This window comes from Amblyomma mixtum, chromosome 9, assembly GCF_055824585.1.
Source record: "Amblyomma mixtum isolate Tamu chromosome 9, ASM5582458v1, whole genome shotgun sequence".
In the NCBI taxonomy this organism is placed as follows: Eukaryota; Metazoa; Arthropoda; class Arachnida; order Ixodida; family Ixodidae; genus Amblyomma; species Amblyomma mixtum.
This window is the reverse complement of record NC_143020.1, coordinates 72,207,960-72,226,182: the sequence shown is the minus strand read 5'-3', so window position 1 is coordinate 72,226,182 and position 18,223 is coordinate 72,207,960. Positions and strand designations below refer to the sequence as shown.

Below are 18,223 nucleotides of genomic sequence, written 5' to 3'. Positions count from 1 at the left end.
AAGTGAATGGGGCCTTTACATATCCTATATGTTTAGTGTGGTAGGGTGGCGCCTGCTTGCGGCGGTCAGCGGAACCTCCGCGCTTTCATGTAGTCTTTGTCAAATACATACAGCTGAAGGGGTCAGCTTCTGAGCCCTGCAACGTGGCTCCTCCTGTATACTCTGGGTAGCCCGTTGTGTCGTAAGACGGTGCGGGCAGGGCACTTTTTTTCTTATTTTTAAGCCCACACTAATATCTGTATACTCAGGGACGCTAATCTCAGGAAGGCGGGATGAACTTAAGTCAACCCTCCCGAGCTTAGGGCAGTCAAATGTGCCTAACAGCTGAGCTACAAGACTTCAACTGTGTATTTTTTGCACAGCCCCGGTGCTGTATACTTTTGACAAAGACTGTATGCCGCGCTCTCCGCTGAGAGGCCGTCTTACCATTATCAGCTGCGCGTCCTCGCCTCATTTGTCAGTGTGGAAGCATCCCTGAGAACTGCGCGCCACTGTCGCGACATACCCTTAAGGGCGAGCTTAAGTTCCCGCTTAATATTTTTGTAGCAAACTTGCATGGGGCAGAAAACAGAACATCTATAACATACCTTGCTGCTACCTGTTTGGTGTTGTGCGACAGTTTTTGGAAGCACGAAACGATTACCAGAGGTTTCTTTTCCATCGACATCTTTCTTTTTTCATCTTCCTTCACTTTCTAGAGTAAAGCTTCGCACAGGTCGGAAATGAGAGATGGTGAAAAGCCGGCGCGATAAAGGCATTGAATGTGGTTATATCAAAGGTAGATTAAGCCAAGTGTCGCAACTCTGTTAGGCAAGCCCGAAGGCACCAGTCACAATCGCCCACTTAACCAGTTTGGAACGCACAGTATAGAACTCTAGCAGACCTTTCTTTTGCCCCATATTGTATGCCCTACTCACATACACGTCTGTAAACACAAGTATCCCGTAATTCTCTTTCCCTTTCGCGTCTTCGTTTCTTCGTGCAGGGTTCATCTGTTGATTAGCCCTGCACCTAGACCCTTCATCCGAAATGCCTAGACCAAAATCCTGATTCAAAAATAGGCTATCGTTTCACCAAAACGTCGACGACAGCCATTCAATGTTCAAAGCCAAAAAAAAGTAGTTTATTAACAATTTTGAATATACATTCCCATACAAGGATGAGAGCTGAAGCAATGAAACAAAAAAGATTAGATAAATTGAGAAACCGCAGTTAACGTCTACTGCGACAACGATAGAGGCTGAGAGGCAATAATGCTGTATTTTGGCACCAGCCGAAAAACAAGACAAAACTGTTGCAAGAAGAAGAAGCGCTCAAAGATAGCAAATTTTCAGACGGGCCACTGCTCCGGATCACGTGTAACTCAAATACGCAGCTCCCATTTTACACGAAGCTTGCGATATTCTGTGTAACCATCGTTGATAAGTTCCTGCCAGCCAAGGAAACTATCCTTGAAGCACATTATTTTATCCGGTTTGCTAGGCCTTTGCAGGATATGGGGAGCATTTGTTCCACAAGCCAGCACTCGGTCCTCTCCTCCTCTCGGATGAACCACAGTCAGCGTTACAATGGGCTTCAATGGCCAGTGAAGAACATCGTCCATTTCACCTTTGTGCATGATGTACGAACCGTGGAGTACCAGAACACCATCCTGCTTTCTGAGGGTGACACCGGGAGACATGCAGTAGCCGTGAAGGTACGCCTGCCTGCCGTAATAGTCAGCGCTGCCAGTCTCCTCCGCAGTGTCTTCAAGGATGTTCACGCCTGGTACAGGAAAGCCACACTGGACCCCTTGCATTTCACACCGCCGAAGCACGCTGGTGACGCACCTCAGCGCCCTTTGACCTTTATCCATCACCTCAGCTTTTATCTGTCTCGTGGCAGCTACAACCTGCGAGAACTTGTCTCTACTTTTGCTTAATTCGTCTTTTAGTGTTTTCTCTAAACTTCCCATACTTTTCGAAAAAGTATTAGCCGTAGTAGCGCTGCTTGCGGCAAAAGACTTTCCGAGTTCCTCGTTAGACGCAGCCATTTCACTTAATGTTTTTCTTAAACTCTCAGAATTTTGTGCTGAAATCTCTGTTTCTTGTCTTAGAGACTCCTTGAGTGCGTTCAAGGCGTGAGAAATTTCGTTTAATCTGTCCCCGTGCGTGCTTATATCGAGTACCATTGGCTTCAGACAGGCCGCGATTTCATCCGCCTGCCTTTCAAGCGTTGCTCTGCAAGACGTAATTTCAGTGTCTTGCGTGTGACCTGACGTAGCATTGCTTGCGGATGCGAGAGGCGTGGAAGCGGTGCAAAAATCGGATCTGAGATGAGCGCACACGTCTGGGCAAAGAACGGTGGCCGAACACTTGGAGCAATGGACGGAATGATGTTGACATTCACCGAGAAAATGCCGGACGATCTCTGAAGCAGCCGTCGTATACTGGCAGCCACTTTCTTCGTTCCAGCACCTCACCTGCAAGGTGAAAAAGTAGTCACTTGAGAAAGGTGATCATTTAGTGCAGAGATATACTGCTACGACCGTCATTGTTGTAGCAGCTTAAAACGCGAATGATATAACTTTCAGGCCCCAAGAAAAGTAAGGGTATATTACCTGTTTGTTCAGTTTTGTTTAGAAATGCATTGTTTGATAAAGGCGATCTTTAAAGCATTAAATGCATTCAGATCTCATTCTCGGTAAACTGAAGCAAACATAGTCCTCATCATCATCAGCCTGACTATACCCACTGCAGGGCAAAGGCCTCTCCCATGTCTCTCGAATTAACCCTGTCCTTTGTCAGTTGCCGCCACTGTATCCCCGCAAACTTCTTAACATAGGCCTAAAACTGCTTAAACCGGAGGCTGCCATCAAGCCAAATTTTCTCCGAAAAATTTCGAACTCCTGATTCAAAACGGTATCAAGCATAAAAACTAGGGGTGTGCGAATATTCGAAATTTTCGAATATATTTCGAATATTATAATTTTAGTATTCGAATTCGATTCGAGATCCAAGTATTCGTGTTGTTTCGAATATTCGACCCGACGCGAATATCGTATCTAGCCGAATATTCATTGTGAGCACCGGCGTTCATTTCGATCCGCAAGCCCTCTCGATAGATACATAACAACATGGCGGCGCCTACACGGAAGGAAAATACTTTCTTCCTCCAAGGGCCATGCCGTAGCTGACTGCGCTGGTGAGCTTTTTGGTGCTATACCTGCGAAGCTGGTATAGTCAGAGGTGTGCACGAAGTACCTCGCAATACGTGCCAGGTCAGTGCCAAGTGAGAGGGCATTTTCTGTGGCTGGAGGAGTCGTTTCAGTTAGAAGAGACCTACTTCTGCCTGAGCATGTGGTGCAGCTGGTTTTCCTTCACGACAACCTTTTACGCCATCCCAGCAACGCGCTTTTGTGCTGATGGCAAGTTAGCCTTAATCAATGCTGTGTACTAGCCATCTTACTGTATGCCCGTCCGGCCTATTCCCATTACTCCATGTCAATCAAGCTCCATGTCAGTTACTCCATGTCATTCAAACAAACTATTTCAATTTATTACTTTTCGTCCATCATACACTTGTCAATTCACTTCAAACTTTTATTTTGTTGTTTTGCACAATTTTCTATAATTTCACCGTCCACTCATAATATCGCCACCTGCGCTATTTCGACGTTTTTTTACATTTTTGGCTCTCCTTTATCAACTAATCAGCCTATTGACGTAATTTTTTCTCGGGCGTCATCCTCAAGTCGTCCTCTTTCGATTACCACCACTCGTTAAAAGGTATCTCTTCGGAGAACGGCACAACTGCTGCGGACACGTTTGAATGACACGACCCCTGCTACATGGCCTAGAAATACTTGCGCATTAAAAAGCTGTACGGTAATATCGCACGTCGACGATTCGAACCAAATGGGGCGCAATCAGAGCAGCTCGGCTTACCGATGCCTTAGGACCACTTGGCCATTCGTGCAGCAGGTATAGCTGTGTGTTATAACGTTTAGATTCTCGTGTTGACTCCACCCTTTCCCTGAACGTTCATCCATTCTTCGAAGCACATATTGGCGAAGTCAGTGAAGCGCAAAAGAGGTCTGACACGTGAGCGAAATTCCTTAGGTTCGGTTTTTTAAATTTAGAATGACGCCCTGCCCTGCCCGCACCGGAACAGAAGACACGGAAAGAGCTTGGACAACCTGAGCGCGGTACGCTACACTGAGTAAAAAATTAGAACACTGCAGTCTCATGCATTAGAGAAATGCAAAGGCATGTGCGTTTGAACGCCAGCAACTTTTTTTTACAAGTAATCGTTGTCTAACATCCATACACATCTCCAACAGACTTTACCGTCGTGCACACCACATCGCATTCACTTTGTGCCCCTTTAACACGCTTAAGCAAACGACCCTTCGTGGCGTATGCCTTGCGTGCTAGCCTGGTACACAGACGGCCATGGTTTGAACTGCAGTGTCGGCAAATTCCTTTTTTTCGAATTGCTATTTTCGAATTGCTATTTTCGTGCAGACACGCTTTGCAGACACGCTTTGCAGACACGCTTTGCAGACACGCTTTGCAGACACGCTTTGCAGACACGCTTTGCAGACACGCTTTGCAGACACGCTTTGCAGACACGCTTTGCAGACACGCTTTGCAGACACGCTTTGCAGACACGCTTTGCAGACACGCTTTGCAGACACGCTTTGCAGACACGCTTTGCAGACACGCTTTGCAGACACGCTTTGCAGACACGCTTTGCAGACACGCTTTGCAGACACGCTTTGCAGACACGCTTTGCAGACACGCTTTGCAGACACTCCACTCCTGAGACAAGAAATGCTTTCGCATTAAAAGCGGCTTAACGCGGCGGCACGTAACGCACAGCAGTCAGCAAATATTGCCGAGCGCGCTTCCGAGCTAATTGAGATGACCGATGCAGCAAGCTCCTGAAGCCGCGAAAGGAGACACGGAGAACGAGCTCGTCGGCCAGCTCGGATTGGGAACGAAATCGATATCTAGGCTAATTTGAATGTGCCTAATACGATGGTGACCTCGAAATTTGATACGCGCCACTTACGAAAATTTGGGCCAGCCCACCCCCGACATTTGACCTCGGATTCGGGCCAAAATGGATATTCGGGCTAATGTGAATGTGCTAGACAGGATGGTGACCTCCAATATCGGCCTTGCGAGTGAGCTCTGCTAAGAGGACCATAGTCGAACGGCAAGCCATAGCCGACTACTGCACGGACCACGAGACGGCGTTTGCCAGAATCGGTGCGAATAAAAAAATTTATAAATGGTTAACACTAGCAAACCCGAGTACTTTATCTGAGCACACACAGCAGCCGCAAGCAAGTTAAGCAAAAACAGACAATAAAATCATAGTAGAGAATAGCTACCGCTCGACCGTTAAGTTTATACCAGTTAAACCGCTGTCATTTTCTGTAGGCGTAACCTAGGCATGCTGTGGCTATTCTTACGGCAAACACTGGGACGCACGCAAAAAAATTATGGTAAGAGCCAAAAGAGCCTTTCGTTTCTATTCTTGCTTACCTCTTTGCAAAGCAGCTGGTCTGCAGGCAGTTCTTTGAAGTCGACGTCATCCTTCTGGTAGCCGTTTCCGTCGAGTGGACACAAGTGCGAACCGTCCTGGGCGCTCTGCTCATAGCAAGACTCGCAGAGCACATGCAGGCACGGCAGCAGAGCGGTCTTCTTGCGAACCAGTCCGCAGGCGCTGCATATCCGGTTTGCTGGAATAGGCTTCAGGAAGGTCAGGGGCCTCCAGTCCAGTTCTGGCGAGAATCCGACCAGCGTGTACTGTTCGTCTGCCGGAGGCATCGTTGGTCCGTGCGATCGCGGGGCGGTGTTTCTGGAACTGCTTTTTCCGCGCACGAGAAGCGGGAACTTATCTCGCACGGTTTGGTTGCCAAGGCGACAGTCACGACTCGATCTGCCACCTCTCGTCGAAAATACGGCGGGCAGTGGCCGCATTTGTTTTTCCAGTCCCGGACTACTTGCTGGCAGGTCTCGGCTTCCGCTCGGACAGGAAAAGCGTCATGTTCACATGACCTACTTGCCATAGGCATGCCATAGGCTGCTTTCGAACTCGCCGCCAGAGCCGGGCTCCTCCTCGGTTACCGTACAAGGACGCTGTCATCTGCTAGCAGACGATGCAAGCCACGGCCACCACGACGCCGAAGCAACGCCGAAGCAACGCCGTGCGCTCGATCATGATACTGAGTCGATTTAAAGACTGAGAAATACTGAGAAGATTTAAAGACGATTTAAAGCTTAGCGTAGGTGCATTACAGAACTCAGCTTCGGAGGTATGCGCGCCGCTACTGCTTGCGGCGAAGCTCGCACAAAGTAGCCCAACTCGTTGCGGATAGGCAGATAGACGAAAGCCTTCGCAAAAATGTTGACAACAAGCTCTATAGCTGCTCCAGTATACGAGTGGTTCACCTGCGATGCTTTCAGGTAAGCGTACAGACAGCATGTCGCAAAACAAGCGAACGAGAACCTCTTGACGACACGAGCAAACAATACGCGCTCGCAGCTTCGAACGCACGTCCGTGTGCGGTGGATTTCAAGAAAATAAACGAAGATGCAAGAACAAAAAGTCTTGCGATGGCTCAGAGAGCAGCTACGGAGCTCATTTGAAAGTTTAACGCATGATATCGACCTCCAGGAACACGAAAAGTACTCAAAATGCACACGGAGTCTAACTCAATATGGCTGCCAGCGCGGCGCGCAGCTGTCGTCTGCTGCCTTCTCAGCAGCCCGCGGACTGCCATAGGCTAAAAACGAACGCGTTGCTATGGCGATGCAGGCAGGTGGGCGGAGCTTTCGGGCTGCCCGAGAAAAACAAATACCGGACTCGAGTCCGCAAGTAGTCCCGGACAGTCCGGGACTGAAAAACAAATGCGCCCAGTGTGTGCACCGCGAAATCGCAGACGACGTAATATTTCGTTTAAGTTTGATAAGACCCACTGCAATCAAGGTGTGTATCAGCTGATAGCGATGATTTCGGAGGAGACTAAACGTCCAAAACGTAGTAGCACAAAGGGGCTACCAATATTGATTGGTAGATGGGGAGGGTCGTCGCAGAACTTTTTCATAAAAGACGTCATAAAAAAAAGAATTGGCTGTAGTTCAACCCGGCTAACCTAATTTACAAAGCTGAGGCTCGACTGAGCATTGTCAGACACGGTTTTCTCCGGTTTAACGTTTCCTCGCTTTATCCTTCTCCAATGCGCCCTGTCGACGTTCTTGATCTAAGAACCATCAGCTTCATTCAGCTATCTAGGATACACAGCCGAAGCGCTGGTTCCAGCGCGCGACTTCTTCATGGCTATTTGCGAACGTCAAGCAATGCTTCACTCTTTTTATTGTTCTATCAGATCAATGGCGAGTCGCAACTGCGAGGTGAGTGTTAAATCATGTGGTACAACGCTGTTGCGAATGCGAACGAATGCCGCTAATGTTCCTGTATATTGCCACGTATCATTGTAGTGTTTTTCGTTCACGCTCAAGGCTGCAGGAAAGGGTTGTTATCACTTTTGTTCGTGACGCGAGAAGCGACCAGACTAATCTCGATTGATCGCAGCCATGAAAGGCTGCATCTAGGTTTTTCCAGATTACTGTAGATGATCTTGTCCTGTTATCTGGAAGTTTCTTTGCCGGCTTTAAATTGAGCGATGCCGCGAGCGGCGGACATTCGTAGTTCGACGATTGACGAGCACGCATGTTACTTACGCCGCTACCGAGTGATTCAGTTGTTTTGCGGGCGCAAGTCAGCCCAAATAAAGAGCTTCGTTTGCAAGTCTTTTTGGTGTCTTCCTGACCGCGGGACTGCCGTCACTACAACGTGACATCTGGTGGAGGTGCTGGGTAGCCTTCCAGGTACCGGACAACCCCTACAAGTCGTGACGCCAGCCCTTTGAGTCATTCGCCGGAAGACCTGATTCCAGTCTACCACGCAGCCTCTGGAGCATCCAGCCACGACTTACGCCGCAGCAGTGCGCCGTCCTGTACCTCGACGACGGGACCCAAGCCCCTTTCGCACTTATCTAGCTGCGCTGGAGCACCGCCCTCTCGCTCCAACTTCCGCTCCTACGAGCGTCGTACACGGCCGAGGAAATGCGTCGAGTGGAGAACACCCGACCAGCGCCGCCCACAATGCTTCCACTGGGGAGAAGCCGGTCTCATTCTCCGGTGCTGCCCATACAGGAGAATGACCATCCGAGGGTTCCCTTACGACGCCCCACGACCCCGACCCGGCCAGCGACCAGCCGAAATCGAGGATTTTTTTGCGTCGGGAAGGATACTCATCGCCGAGCCGCCTATCGCGTTCTCCGTCGCCATCGTCACCGCGCTAAGTATCTCCTAGCCCAGGCTACGCAGTGCGTGGACGCTTCCCCAGCCCCCGAAGGTTAAACTGAATAAAGGAGCCTCTGGAGGTGAGGTTGCTTCTGAGCGCAAGAACTACGATCCTCCATCGACGAAAACAGAAGACCATGCCCCCTACGACGACGACGACCCCGACGACGACCCCTACGACGACGACGACCCCTACGACGACGACGACCCCTACGACGACGACGACCCCTACGACGACGACGATCCATACGACGACGACGATCCATACGACGACGACGATCCATACGACGACGACGATCCATACGACGACGACGATCCATACGACGACGACGATCCATACGACGACGACGATCCATACGACGACGACGATCCATACGACGACGACGATCCATACGACGATCCATACGACGATCGGAAGTGTCTCCTGCGACCCGGTCGCAATAACGCAAGCGTTATTTTCACCCGTGACGTCGCGTCCGGTTTAAAAAATGACGCCACGTCCGGCCATTTTTTTGTTGTTTTTGTCATGTTTGAGCCGAGCTACAGCCGAGCAGCCGAGCCGAGCATTGCTTGCAGTAGGAGAATGGACGGACGGTGGGAGCTACGCGCGCTCGTGTTGCCCGTGAGCAATTTCTCTGTTCTTCCTGTCTTTTGGTATGTATGTACTGTATGTATTGAGTGATTGCCCGTTATATGGCATTCGGCATTTCATTTTGAACTTCCTTGCGCCCGAATATTTTGTGTTTGCAGATCACCCAGGACTAGCACTGAGCCCGCTTGCCCGGCAGTGGACACAAAGGCCCTAAAGGTGAGACTCGTCTGTTTTATCCTGAGTTCTGCTCAAAAGCTCAGTGCAGTTCGACAGAAGAGAATATGCTCTGAGTATGTTGTACCTTTTGTCAGCCCGGCCAAACGTAACTTTTGGTCATGTAAAACAGGCATGGTTAGCCTGCGCCCGAAAAAAAGGCGGGAAACTTTTAACAGTCCAGTTGAACTAACCGTTTATGCGGTGAGTTTTGTGCGCGGTCCGATTTTTTGTGCCCCCGCTAATAGAAAAGTGTATAGATTACTGATTTAATGGTTCATTTTACAGTTGTGTTGCTGTTTATCCATACGAGCCGCTTTCTGAAACAGGGGCACTAATTGCGGCGAGATAGGCGATTACGCTTTGGTGTCTGCAGCGCGTAAACATGTTCTTTTAAATTTATTTCCATTTCAGAAAACGGCACTTCAAAAACCGAAATGCAGTTTACTTGTATGCACGGACCTTCCCGATTCCTGCATCGAGTCTGGCGTTCTCTTGCTGGCGCAGAGGCTGAACAAAATGGGACGATAGAATGCGGAAGCAGCAAAGGCTTTAAGGCGCCACTAGGTGAGCTCTCCACCTCCTGTGAATTTTAAAACTAGTGCTGTGCCACCTGCACTGAGCTTCAGTATTACACGGGGAAGGTGATTGGACCCACGTAGCTAACTAGCATGGAGCGCATGAGGCTACTGGAAAAGCAAGCTTTCTTTTATTAAGAGCTTATTACAGGTGATACTGCAAAGAGTCCTTAAGAAGGGGAACATTGTGGACAAAGTGCTTGATGTCCTTTGATATTTTGGAAGCTTGTGAGTTGCATAAAGCTCACAAGGCACTGTTGCAGTGTGTGACAGGTCATTGTGGTAATGATGATTATGTGGCCATTTGCTTTGCACGAGTGAGTGGCAGTTTTTCGCCCTGGCTGTCAAGTAGAAAGAAAAAACAAAAAGAAAATGTGGGAACATTAACTCTTAATGTGGCTTTCACCTGCAGACACCAGGTGAACAAAGCCTGCCCGTATAGTGAACAAAGCAACTCTGCTGTTACGGATCTAGCAAATTATAATTTTGAAAGTGGGCCTCCTGCTGTGAAACCGGGAACGTTCGTGCCCCTAGAGACAAGCAGAGGCGAGAAGCCATAGGCGAATGTAGGTAGGACAGGTAGCTGAACGAGGGAGTAGTTCCCATATTTGAAGAACACATGGAAAGACAAGGACGAGGCGTTGTTTGTGTTGTTCCTTCTATGTTTGTCTCTTTTTTTCCCCCCCACAAGTTAAAAGTCGATATTTGTTGTAGTTTCACTTTTTGAGGCAGCCAAAAGATAGAGCACAGGGATGACTCACACAGCATTAGTGTTTTCGTTTCGTTCCTACTGTTTTGTGTACTTGCACCTCTTGACCTCAAATGCGGCATTGTCATGATCTTACGTGGTGCTATGCTGCACACCTATGGGTGTGTGGCATTCAGGTTCAAGCACCAACATAGGGCTTCCAGTGCAGCAGGAATTATGAGAGGAAAAAAAGCCTCAAGGATGGGGATGGGCAGTTTAGCTCTTCAGTTTGCTTTTTGTGAAAAATTCTGTGGCAGGAGGTTACATGTCAGCCCACCCCTTATGTAATGCTGCCTTTGGGCCGTTGAGGTACAGATAAACTGATAAATAAACAACAAAAAGTAGTTTCTGTTCAGACAGTATAATTCACAGCTTTGGTGGAGGATTTTCTGTGGCCCCTTCAGGGAGTGTTTACCCAGAAATTGTAGTTATTCCTTAATGCCTCTTGGTCCGAAGAACCAAACAGTAATCAATTGCCCTCATGCCTCTTGATGAGGGAATCTGAGAGGTTGAAATGATAATTTACCATAGCTGTAAACAGTAATGGCTGGGTGTATCGCCGGAGAGAACCGAGTTCATCTACTGGACTGAGTGGTAAGAATTTCGGGTTGGTTAAAGCACAGATGGCTTAACATCATATCGCCAGATCTTGCACTGTTGGCGTGTGTGATTGTTGTGGTGTGTGTGGCTGGTGAGCTGTCAACTTGGGTGTGACAAAAGTTGTAAGCTCAGCCAGACATGCCTGTGCTGTTTGAGCTCTGGGCAAGAGCTTTGAGCGAGGCCACTGCATTGTGTCCCTGTTGTACATTTGGCTTTTGTGGTGCTCCAACTTCCTCCTTCCCCCACCTTTGCTCTGAATGTCGCCATGGGAGTGAGAGAAATTGGTGTGATGTAATTAGAGCAGTGGCATGGCCATAAGATCCATCCGCACAGTACCACTTATAGGTTGTTTGCTGGTTTGGCACCGCGGTCAGGATTGGGGTGAGTTGTGAGTGGGCCACTGTGGAAAATGACATTAGACCAGCAGCAAACATGGCACCAATGGTGGAGAGCAAACTTTGATCTCTGTGTTGCCATTGTTGTCAAAGTTATCTGTGAGGCCATCGAGGGCAGCACCTGTTCTGAATGCATCGCATAGCAGTAGATCAGAACTTGACTTTTACACTTGGGTCATGGGCCTCACTGCAGGAGGTGTATCAGTCAGTTCAGATTTCACATTGAAACGCATCAAATTCAGCAACCTTACTAGTCATAAGTACAGTGAAACCTCATTAAGGTGTACCTCGTAGCACTGCAGAAAAACTATGTGCAAAGCGGCAATATGCCCAAACTGAAAGCGGCCTGAATATATCCACTTACCTGATAAAAAATGATTCCTGATCAATTTTTTAAAATGTGCACACGAAACCTTTTAACTGCATAGCTACCGTTCAGCCTCGAATGTGGCTTGAGCAGGGTATGTAATCCTAAGGCAAAATAACCGCTGGTCCTTAAGGGTCCTTAAAGAAGGCAAGCATAGCAGGGGGCGGCAGAAAGGTACATGGGCGGATAAGATTAAGCAGTTTGCCGGGATACGGCCACAGCTGGCAAAGGACAGGGTTAATTGGAGAGACATGGGAGAGGCCTTTGCCCTGCAGTGGGCGTAGTCAGGCTGATGATGATGATGGCACTGCCATCCTGCTGCAGAACATCTGCAAAGAGCCCTTCACAGGCAGCGTGGCTGTCAATACTGAGAGCTTCGCCCTGATGTGACACACTGCAGCTTATTTAATTTGGGAAGCACGCTATCCATGACAGCGTTGGTAATATGAGAACGCAATGAGAAGGGGCCGGACCACAGCTGCACAGTGGCGCAGATCAGCCGGCAACGCAGCAATGATAGGTGCGGCGCATGGAGGAAAACTGAAATCTGCTGCAGAAAGGCCAAGTCATGTGACAGCGATAAGCAGTAGCTATAGCAGTGGCACGTCTGCATGGCTAGGGTCGTGGCTGCTCGTACACCTGCACCTGCAAACAGGTTAGTGACGAGCCTCGGGTGTGGTGGGGACAGGCTGGCACCCCCCTTTCCTTACAATGGGAGGGAAGAGTTCTCTTTCCAGATGCGTCAAGCAGCTGCAAGTAGGCTAGGCATGTCAGCAACATGTCTTATTATGTCAGTGTGGCGTATGCATTAAAGCACTCATGAACTTTCCTTTTAAATAATATGCAGTTTAAAAAAACTGTGCAGCCAGTAGTTTTTTAAACTTTGGCATATACGTATCTTTACCTTCTCTCAGTATTGGTCACTGGCTACAAAACTGGAAAACTGCTCCTATGGAATTTTGGCTTGCGACAAAGACTGCTCCAAAATGCTCGTGGCCATTCCCTCCTCTGCACATGCTGTGTGGTGTGTAATATTCATTTTTCCCATGGGCATTGTCACATATGGCAAGCTGGGTGGTGTGTATCGTTTGCATAAGGACTTAAGGGCACTGAGAAATTCCCTAGGCAGCCGCTTGGCCACCCACTGATTTCAAGGTGATTGCACTCTGCTTTTCAATTAATGCTAAATCCTGACGTGATGGTGTCTGCAAATTTTTTTGCCACCTTCCCCCCCTCCCCCCCTTTTTTTGTCTCCTTTTATTATTTTTTTCTTGGATGTTGCAAGTGCTGTTTTATGCAAGAAGCTTGAATTAGGAGCTTCGAAAAATTTGATTGCTGGTCTGCACGTGATTGTCTCCATGTCCAGGTTTTGCGCCATTTCCTAATCCCTGGCATTTATTGGCACTTTCACTTCATTAAAAGTTTTGTGTGTGTGTGTGTGCTGGCACAAATTTTGGAAAGCTCTTTTTCTAGCGCTTGCAAGTTCTTTCTATATTTTCGTTTTTCATGGGGCTGGAGCTTCATGGCACATCCAGTCCATCAACTATTCCTTTGCATTTTCAGATACTTTGTCCCATTGCATTTGTGTAGTGCGGAGGAGCCGCCGCTGCTCTTAGGATGCTTTGTCTCCTTGCTTTCTTTCATAGCCTTCTCCGCAGTGCTCAGGTGCATTTGGGCAAAGTATCGAAAAATGATGACTAGCTTGGCTGGCATTTCCTCTTAGTCAATGAATGCACCATGCCGTCAGAATTTGACGAAATTATGGACATGTACACCGGGGAATCGTTTCAGAAAGTTATCCAGGATTTATATTGTGAAGAAATATAGTGTAACTTGCATAATTTTTGGGTTTGTTATGCGGCAGATTACACGAACCAAGAACAGAATAGCAAGGTTCTACTATATTTCTCTGCAGGGCTGTGATGGCTTTACAGGGTGTGTAGCAACCTTGAACCATCAGGGGAATTTTCTTTACCTGTAAAAATGAGTGAATTGGGAGGAATACGATCAAGAAAGTGGCCAAGTTGGAAAAAAGGACTGACTGAAATTAACGCAGTGGTCTGCCGCAAGTTTCAACGGTACTGTGAGTGCCCAGCACACGGTCTGTTCACATTGGCGTGGCATATTTTTGCTTCTAACATGTATGAGGCATGGCAGCCTGTCTGTTTTGGGTGCCTTTTTCTTGTCGTCCATGATGTGAGCATTGTATATACTGTTTCATTCTGTACAGGTTCCCGGACTCGACAGTTAATTTGGGCTGGTGCATATGGATAGACATAGCTGCATTCAAAAGTATTTTTTGTGGAATAAGCCGTAGTCGTAGCAATGTGCAGAGTTCATGCACTTTCAGTGTACTCATGCAAGGAGCCACGCCACCCTAGCGTGGCATCAAAATCAATCTGAAAATCTTGCTCTCAGGCCTCATCAATCTTGTGGGCCATTGCAGAAACAAGCAAATAGAGGCTAGTTTCTCTGCAGTTCGAGCTGTGATAAGGTCATAGGAAGCTGATATTTTTTATGGAAATCTCTTGGTGCTTGTCCCATGGCATTGCTGCTGTCGAAAGGGATGCCAGTGTGAGCACAGGGTGCCTTCATTGGAAAGGCAGGAAACGGCAGTACTTTTCACTGATTTAAAAACCAATCTTTGAAAGCCTGAAATAATCTCTGGCAGTACAATGAGAAGTTTATGAATCCCCTGAAAGCATGCGGAGTGTTTCGTTTAGATAATTTTCCAGCATTTTCTCAAAGTGGTGCTCTTTGTTTCTTCTGTAAAAGCACATATGGCCACCACTCTTATGAACCATTAAAAGAGAGCAGAAACTTGTGAGCATAATTTTAAGAAATTTCCAAATCTAAGAGCCCAGATCACTGAGGCACTTTTCGTCTGGTGAGAAGGAAAACAGCTGCCAAAATTGCTGCAGAGATTCCGAATTGAAATGTGCCAGCATCTGTGGGCCCGTTATGGCTAGGGATTCCAGTGTGGTGAAACCCATACACAAAAGTTAAGCGGGCCATATCCCGTCCAGAATGGTGCATCTGGGACAGCATTTCACGGTGGGAGCTGTCTCTAGGTGTCACGAGGCAGCATGGAAGACGTAGTCTTGTCAAAGCTCTCAATCGCGTTGTGGCTTGAGCTGCTGTTCATTGATTTTTCGTGGAATCTTTTGTTTCTCAGCAGTGTGCCACATCACGTCATGCGCCTTTTCAGTGTGAACTGTGACAAGAGCATCTCCACTTGCCACCTTACAAATTCAAGCTGTCAGGTTTTTCCCTGCACACAGTTATGCTTTGGGCAAATTTTACCCTTCTACATGATTTCCTCTCAATCACTGAGATGCTTAGTAAGCATTAGGATGTGATAAATTATGAGAAGTAAAATATTGGTGTAGAATATTCCGTTTCATTGCTGCATTTTGAGGAAACATGTTTTTATTGTAATTGTAACTATCTGTATTGATATCTGAACTACTCTAGAATATTCAGTTGCATTTGCTGTGAATTTTATTGCTGTTATCTGCTTCAAAATGAAAAAATTGATGTTGCCACGCACTTGGTAGAGAACATCAAATGCTGGGAAGAATAAAGAAAAGGGTAGCCACCTATAATAAAGAGATGTACCTCATAAAAGGAGCTTTCTCAAACAGGGGAAGCAAATCTCTTTTCAATGCAGCTTTTGCAGCTTCATTAATTTTTTTCTGTGAATTGATCATGTATACTGTCCATTATTATCGCCACTATGTTTCTCGCTTCGGCCGTCGGGAATTCAAAATGAGTAGCTTGCTGGACGCCCAGTTTTCATTTTCTTTGTTGAATGCTTCAGCTCGCCTAGATAGCATATTTAACTCAGGAATGCATTTAACGGCTACATTTTAGTCTTTTTGTCCGCAGATTTTTGTTATTCTGTGCACACCGCAAGGAAACTCGACTATGTAAACCATGCGGAAAGATATTTGTTTGAGTGGGATTAGATTCTTATTTTATGTGCAATGTGGATAGCAGCAATGCACTGCACTGGGTGCATTTCATCCAATGCAAGCAGATGCTGCTTTCAGTGGGCATCTAGATCACGAGGGCTTATCCAAGCTGCAACGGGAACAGGAGCATTGCTGAGAACTAGGTCTAATTTCATACATAGCAAAGCGCAAGGAAAGCAAATATTTATTTTAAAAATGCATTGTACAAAACAAATTTTATCTGCTTGTGAATGCGCAATATACTCGCAAGATCACCAAAAAGACTCCCAGAAATTGTTGCACCCTTTTATCCTTTTGGAATGGGCAGAGTGTTCCAAAGCGGCCGCCGCGGTGGCTCAGTGGCTATGGTGCTCGGCTGCTGACCCAAAAGACGCGGGTTCGATCCCGGCCGCGGCAGCTGAATTTCTTTAGAGGAGAAATTCGAGGCCCGTGTACTGTGCGATGTCAGTGCACGTTAAAGAACCCCAGGGGGTCGAAATTTCCGGAGCCCTCCACTACGGCGTCTCTCATAGCCTTAGTCGCTTTGGGACGTTAAACCGCATAAACCAAACCAAACCAGAGTGTTCCAAAGCTAAATACAATGCTGAAATCACGTATTCGGACTGAGATCGTCCCAAGTGAGCTGCTTGGTTTCAGAACTCGACATTGCCCCTCACCCGCTTGGCTTTGCTAAGCATGTCATAGGACCGGCCGGCAATTCGAAAAGCCCTGCTATGCACAGCATGTGTACGAGAGCAGACGACGCAGCAGTCCCTTTGTCTACTTTTGGAGCCCGCGTGACCAGGGTTGATGCTCTTCCTTAGGAGTGACGTCATAACACACCCCGGCGCTCAGAAAGCGAAACCGCTCAGTATAAGTAGCACGGTAATAAATTATTTATAGTGCATATATGAATCGTGCAGCATGTGTCATGTATATGTGCCCTGGGGCCAACCAAAAAACAGACACCAACCAAAAATTTGTTGTCCCCCATTTTAAGATTTTGGGTTTAGTATATGGAGCTTTTGACCTCCTGTGTGCCAGTGTCGGAAGCTGCAAAAGGAAATGCGGCGTGTTGTGGGTTGGCCAAGCTTAACTGCCAAGACTTGAAACCTGATAATTTCATTCTCTTAATTAGTACTGGTCTGACCCAGTGAAAACCTTCCGTTGTTTGTCTTGACTGTTTTCATTCTCTCTTGAGCTCTGTGCACACTTCTTTTTGAGTGTGGTTCTTGCAGCACATATTCAACAATGTTGCTTTTATCCTTTTTTTTTTTTTTTTTCTTAGGTCTTTCAAATGTCCATGCACAAGGCCACTACAGGAGTGCGTAGGCTGCTGCGATAGTCTGTTGGGCGATGTTTAACAGTACCTTTTCCTGGGCTAGTTGGTGTGACATTGTGTTCACGAAAGTAAAAACAGCGCTAAATTCTACACAAACCACACAGACTGCAGCGCCCGTCTTGTCAGTCTCTCTGTGTGGTTTGTGTAGAATTTAGCACTGTTTTTACTTTCCTGAACACAATTGGGAGATGTTCTTATCTTTTTCTCTCTTGCATGCATTCCATTTTTTTGTGTGTGCATTTGTTTGTGGGTTTCTCCTGGTGGTTTATTAGTTGCATTTTACTTTTCTGAGCTTGCCCACTTTTGTTTTCTCTTTTCATGGCATCCAACCCTGCATATGGCTGACACTAGGGGAGGGACTGCAGCAACCGACCTTGCATGACGCAGCATTCTCTGGTCCAAGGCACCTATTCATCGTTCCAGGCTACTGGCTCAAGAACATGCTCACAAGTCTGCACCTTGGCCTACAAGCAGAATGACAATATACCCATTGCTGCCAGAACTGCTGTGCCAAATAAAGTATTCCTACCAACGTGCCTTGTCGGTGATTAATGAAGCATATGAATAGATTACTAACAACTTGGTTAGCCCTATAGAAAAATCATGTTACAAAACAGTCGGTTGAGACCGTACCCAGCCTCCACATTGTTTCCTCTGCAGAGCCGCATATTGCCTTTCTGTTTATGCCCCTGCAGCAGAAAATGTTGCACAAAGTTTATGAGGAAAAGAAATTTCACTGACAAGCTGCTCTGAGACTACTGCTAGAAGGGTACTGAAGCCCCGTGAAAATGTAGATCAGGTAATGAATGTTCGTGGGTGCTGCACGTGTACTTTTGATGCATAGGAGGGGCCAGTTTCAACTTTCTTTTACAGGTAGGTAGCATCTTTTCTGATTGCACCATCCCTTGATGTGGGATGCTTCTGCCTATACCACCACCTCATTCAGCACTGACAGTGCTAGGAAAGCTCTTGCTGAATATTGTCATCTGGGTGCTTTTAACTGAATGGTCTTTGTAGGTATTTCAAAAAGGCTAGGCAACCATCCTAGCACTACTGGGGTTCCAACCCACTGCAA

The 18,223-nt window shown here is 47.2% G+C and overlaps 1 protein-coding gene and 1 long non-coding RNA gene across 3 annotated transcripts; one reads left to right on the top strand and one right to left on the bottom strand.

Annotated features, from left to right (window-relative positions):
* Positions 1-1,171: 1,171 nt before the first annotated feature.
* Positions 1,172-5,819, bottom strand: LOC149329671 (uncharacterized). Its single transcript, XM_089559574.1, has 2 exons — positions 5,535-5,819; positions 1,172-2,461 (listed from the first exon to the last, which is right to left on the bottom strand). Exons 1-2 carry the CDS (start codon positions 5,817-5,819, stop codon positions 1,364-1,366), a joined length of 1,383 nt encoding a protein of 460 aa, XP_089415700.1. The 3' UTR covers positions 1,172-1,363.
* A 2,959-nt stretch (positions 5,820-8,778) lies between these two features.
* On the top strand, positions 8,779-17,680 carry LOC149329670 (uncharacterized). 2 transcript variants are annotated; one of them, XR_016285595.1, is made up of 5 exons: positions 8,779-9,014; positions 9,111-9,168; positions 9,580-9,732; positions 12,768-12,877; positions 17,095-17,680. It is a non-coding gene; the product is annotated as an uncharacterized LOC149329670 (long non-coding RNA). The 2 variants fall into 2 exon arrangements; XR_016285594.1 differs by lacking the exon at positions 12,768-12,877 and having other exon boundaries at positions 17,500-17,680.
* The last annotated feature ends 543 nt before the right edge of the window (positions 17,681-18,223 follow it).

What these genes read in the sequence shown, in the direction of transcription:
- LOC149329671 (XM_089559574.1), bottom strand. Translation starts at nt 5,819, where the DNA reads ATGCCTCCGGCAGACGAACAGTACACGCTGGTCGGATTCTCGCCAGAA. An exon ending in ACCAGCTGCTTTGCAAAGAG is followed by an intron (nt 2,462 to 5,534) that starts GTAAGCAAGAAT and finishes TTCACCTTGCAG; the next exon opens with GTGAGGTGCTGGAACGAAGA.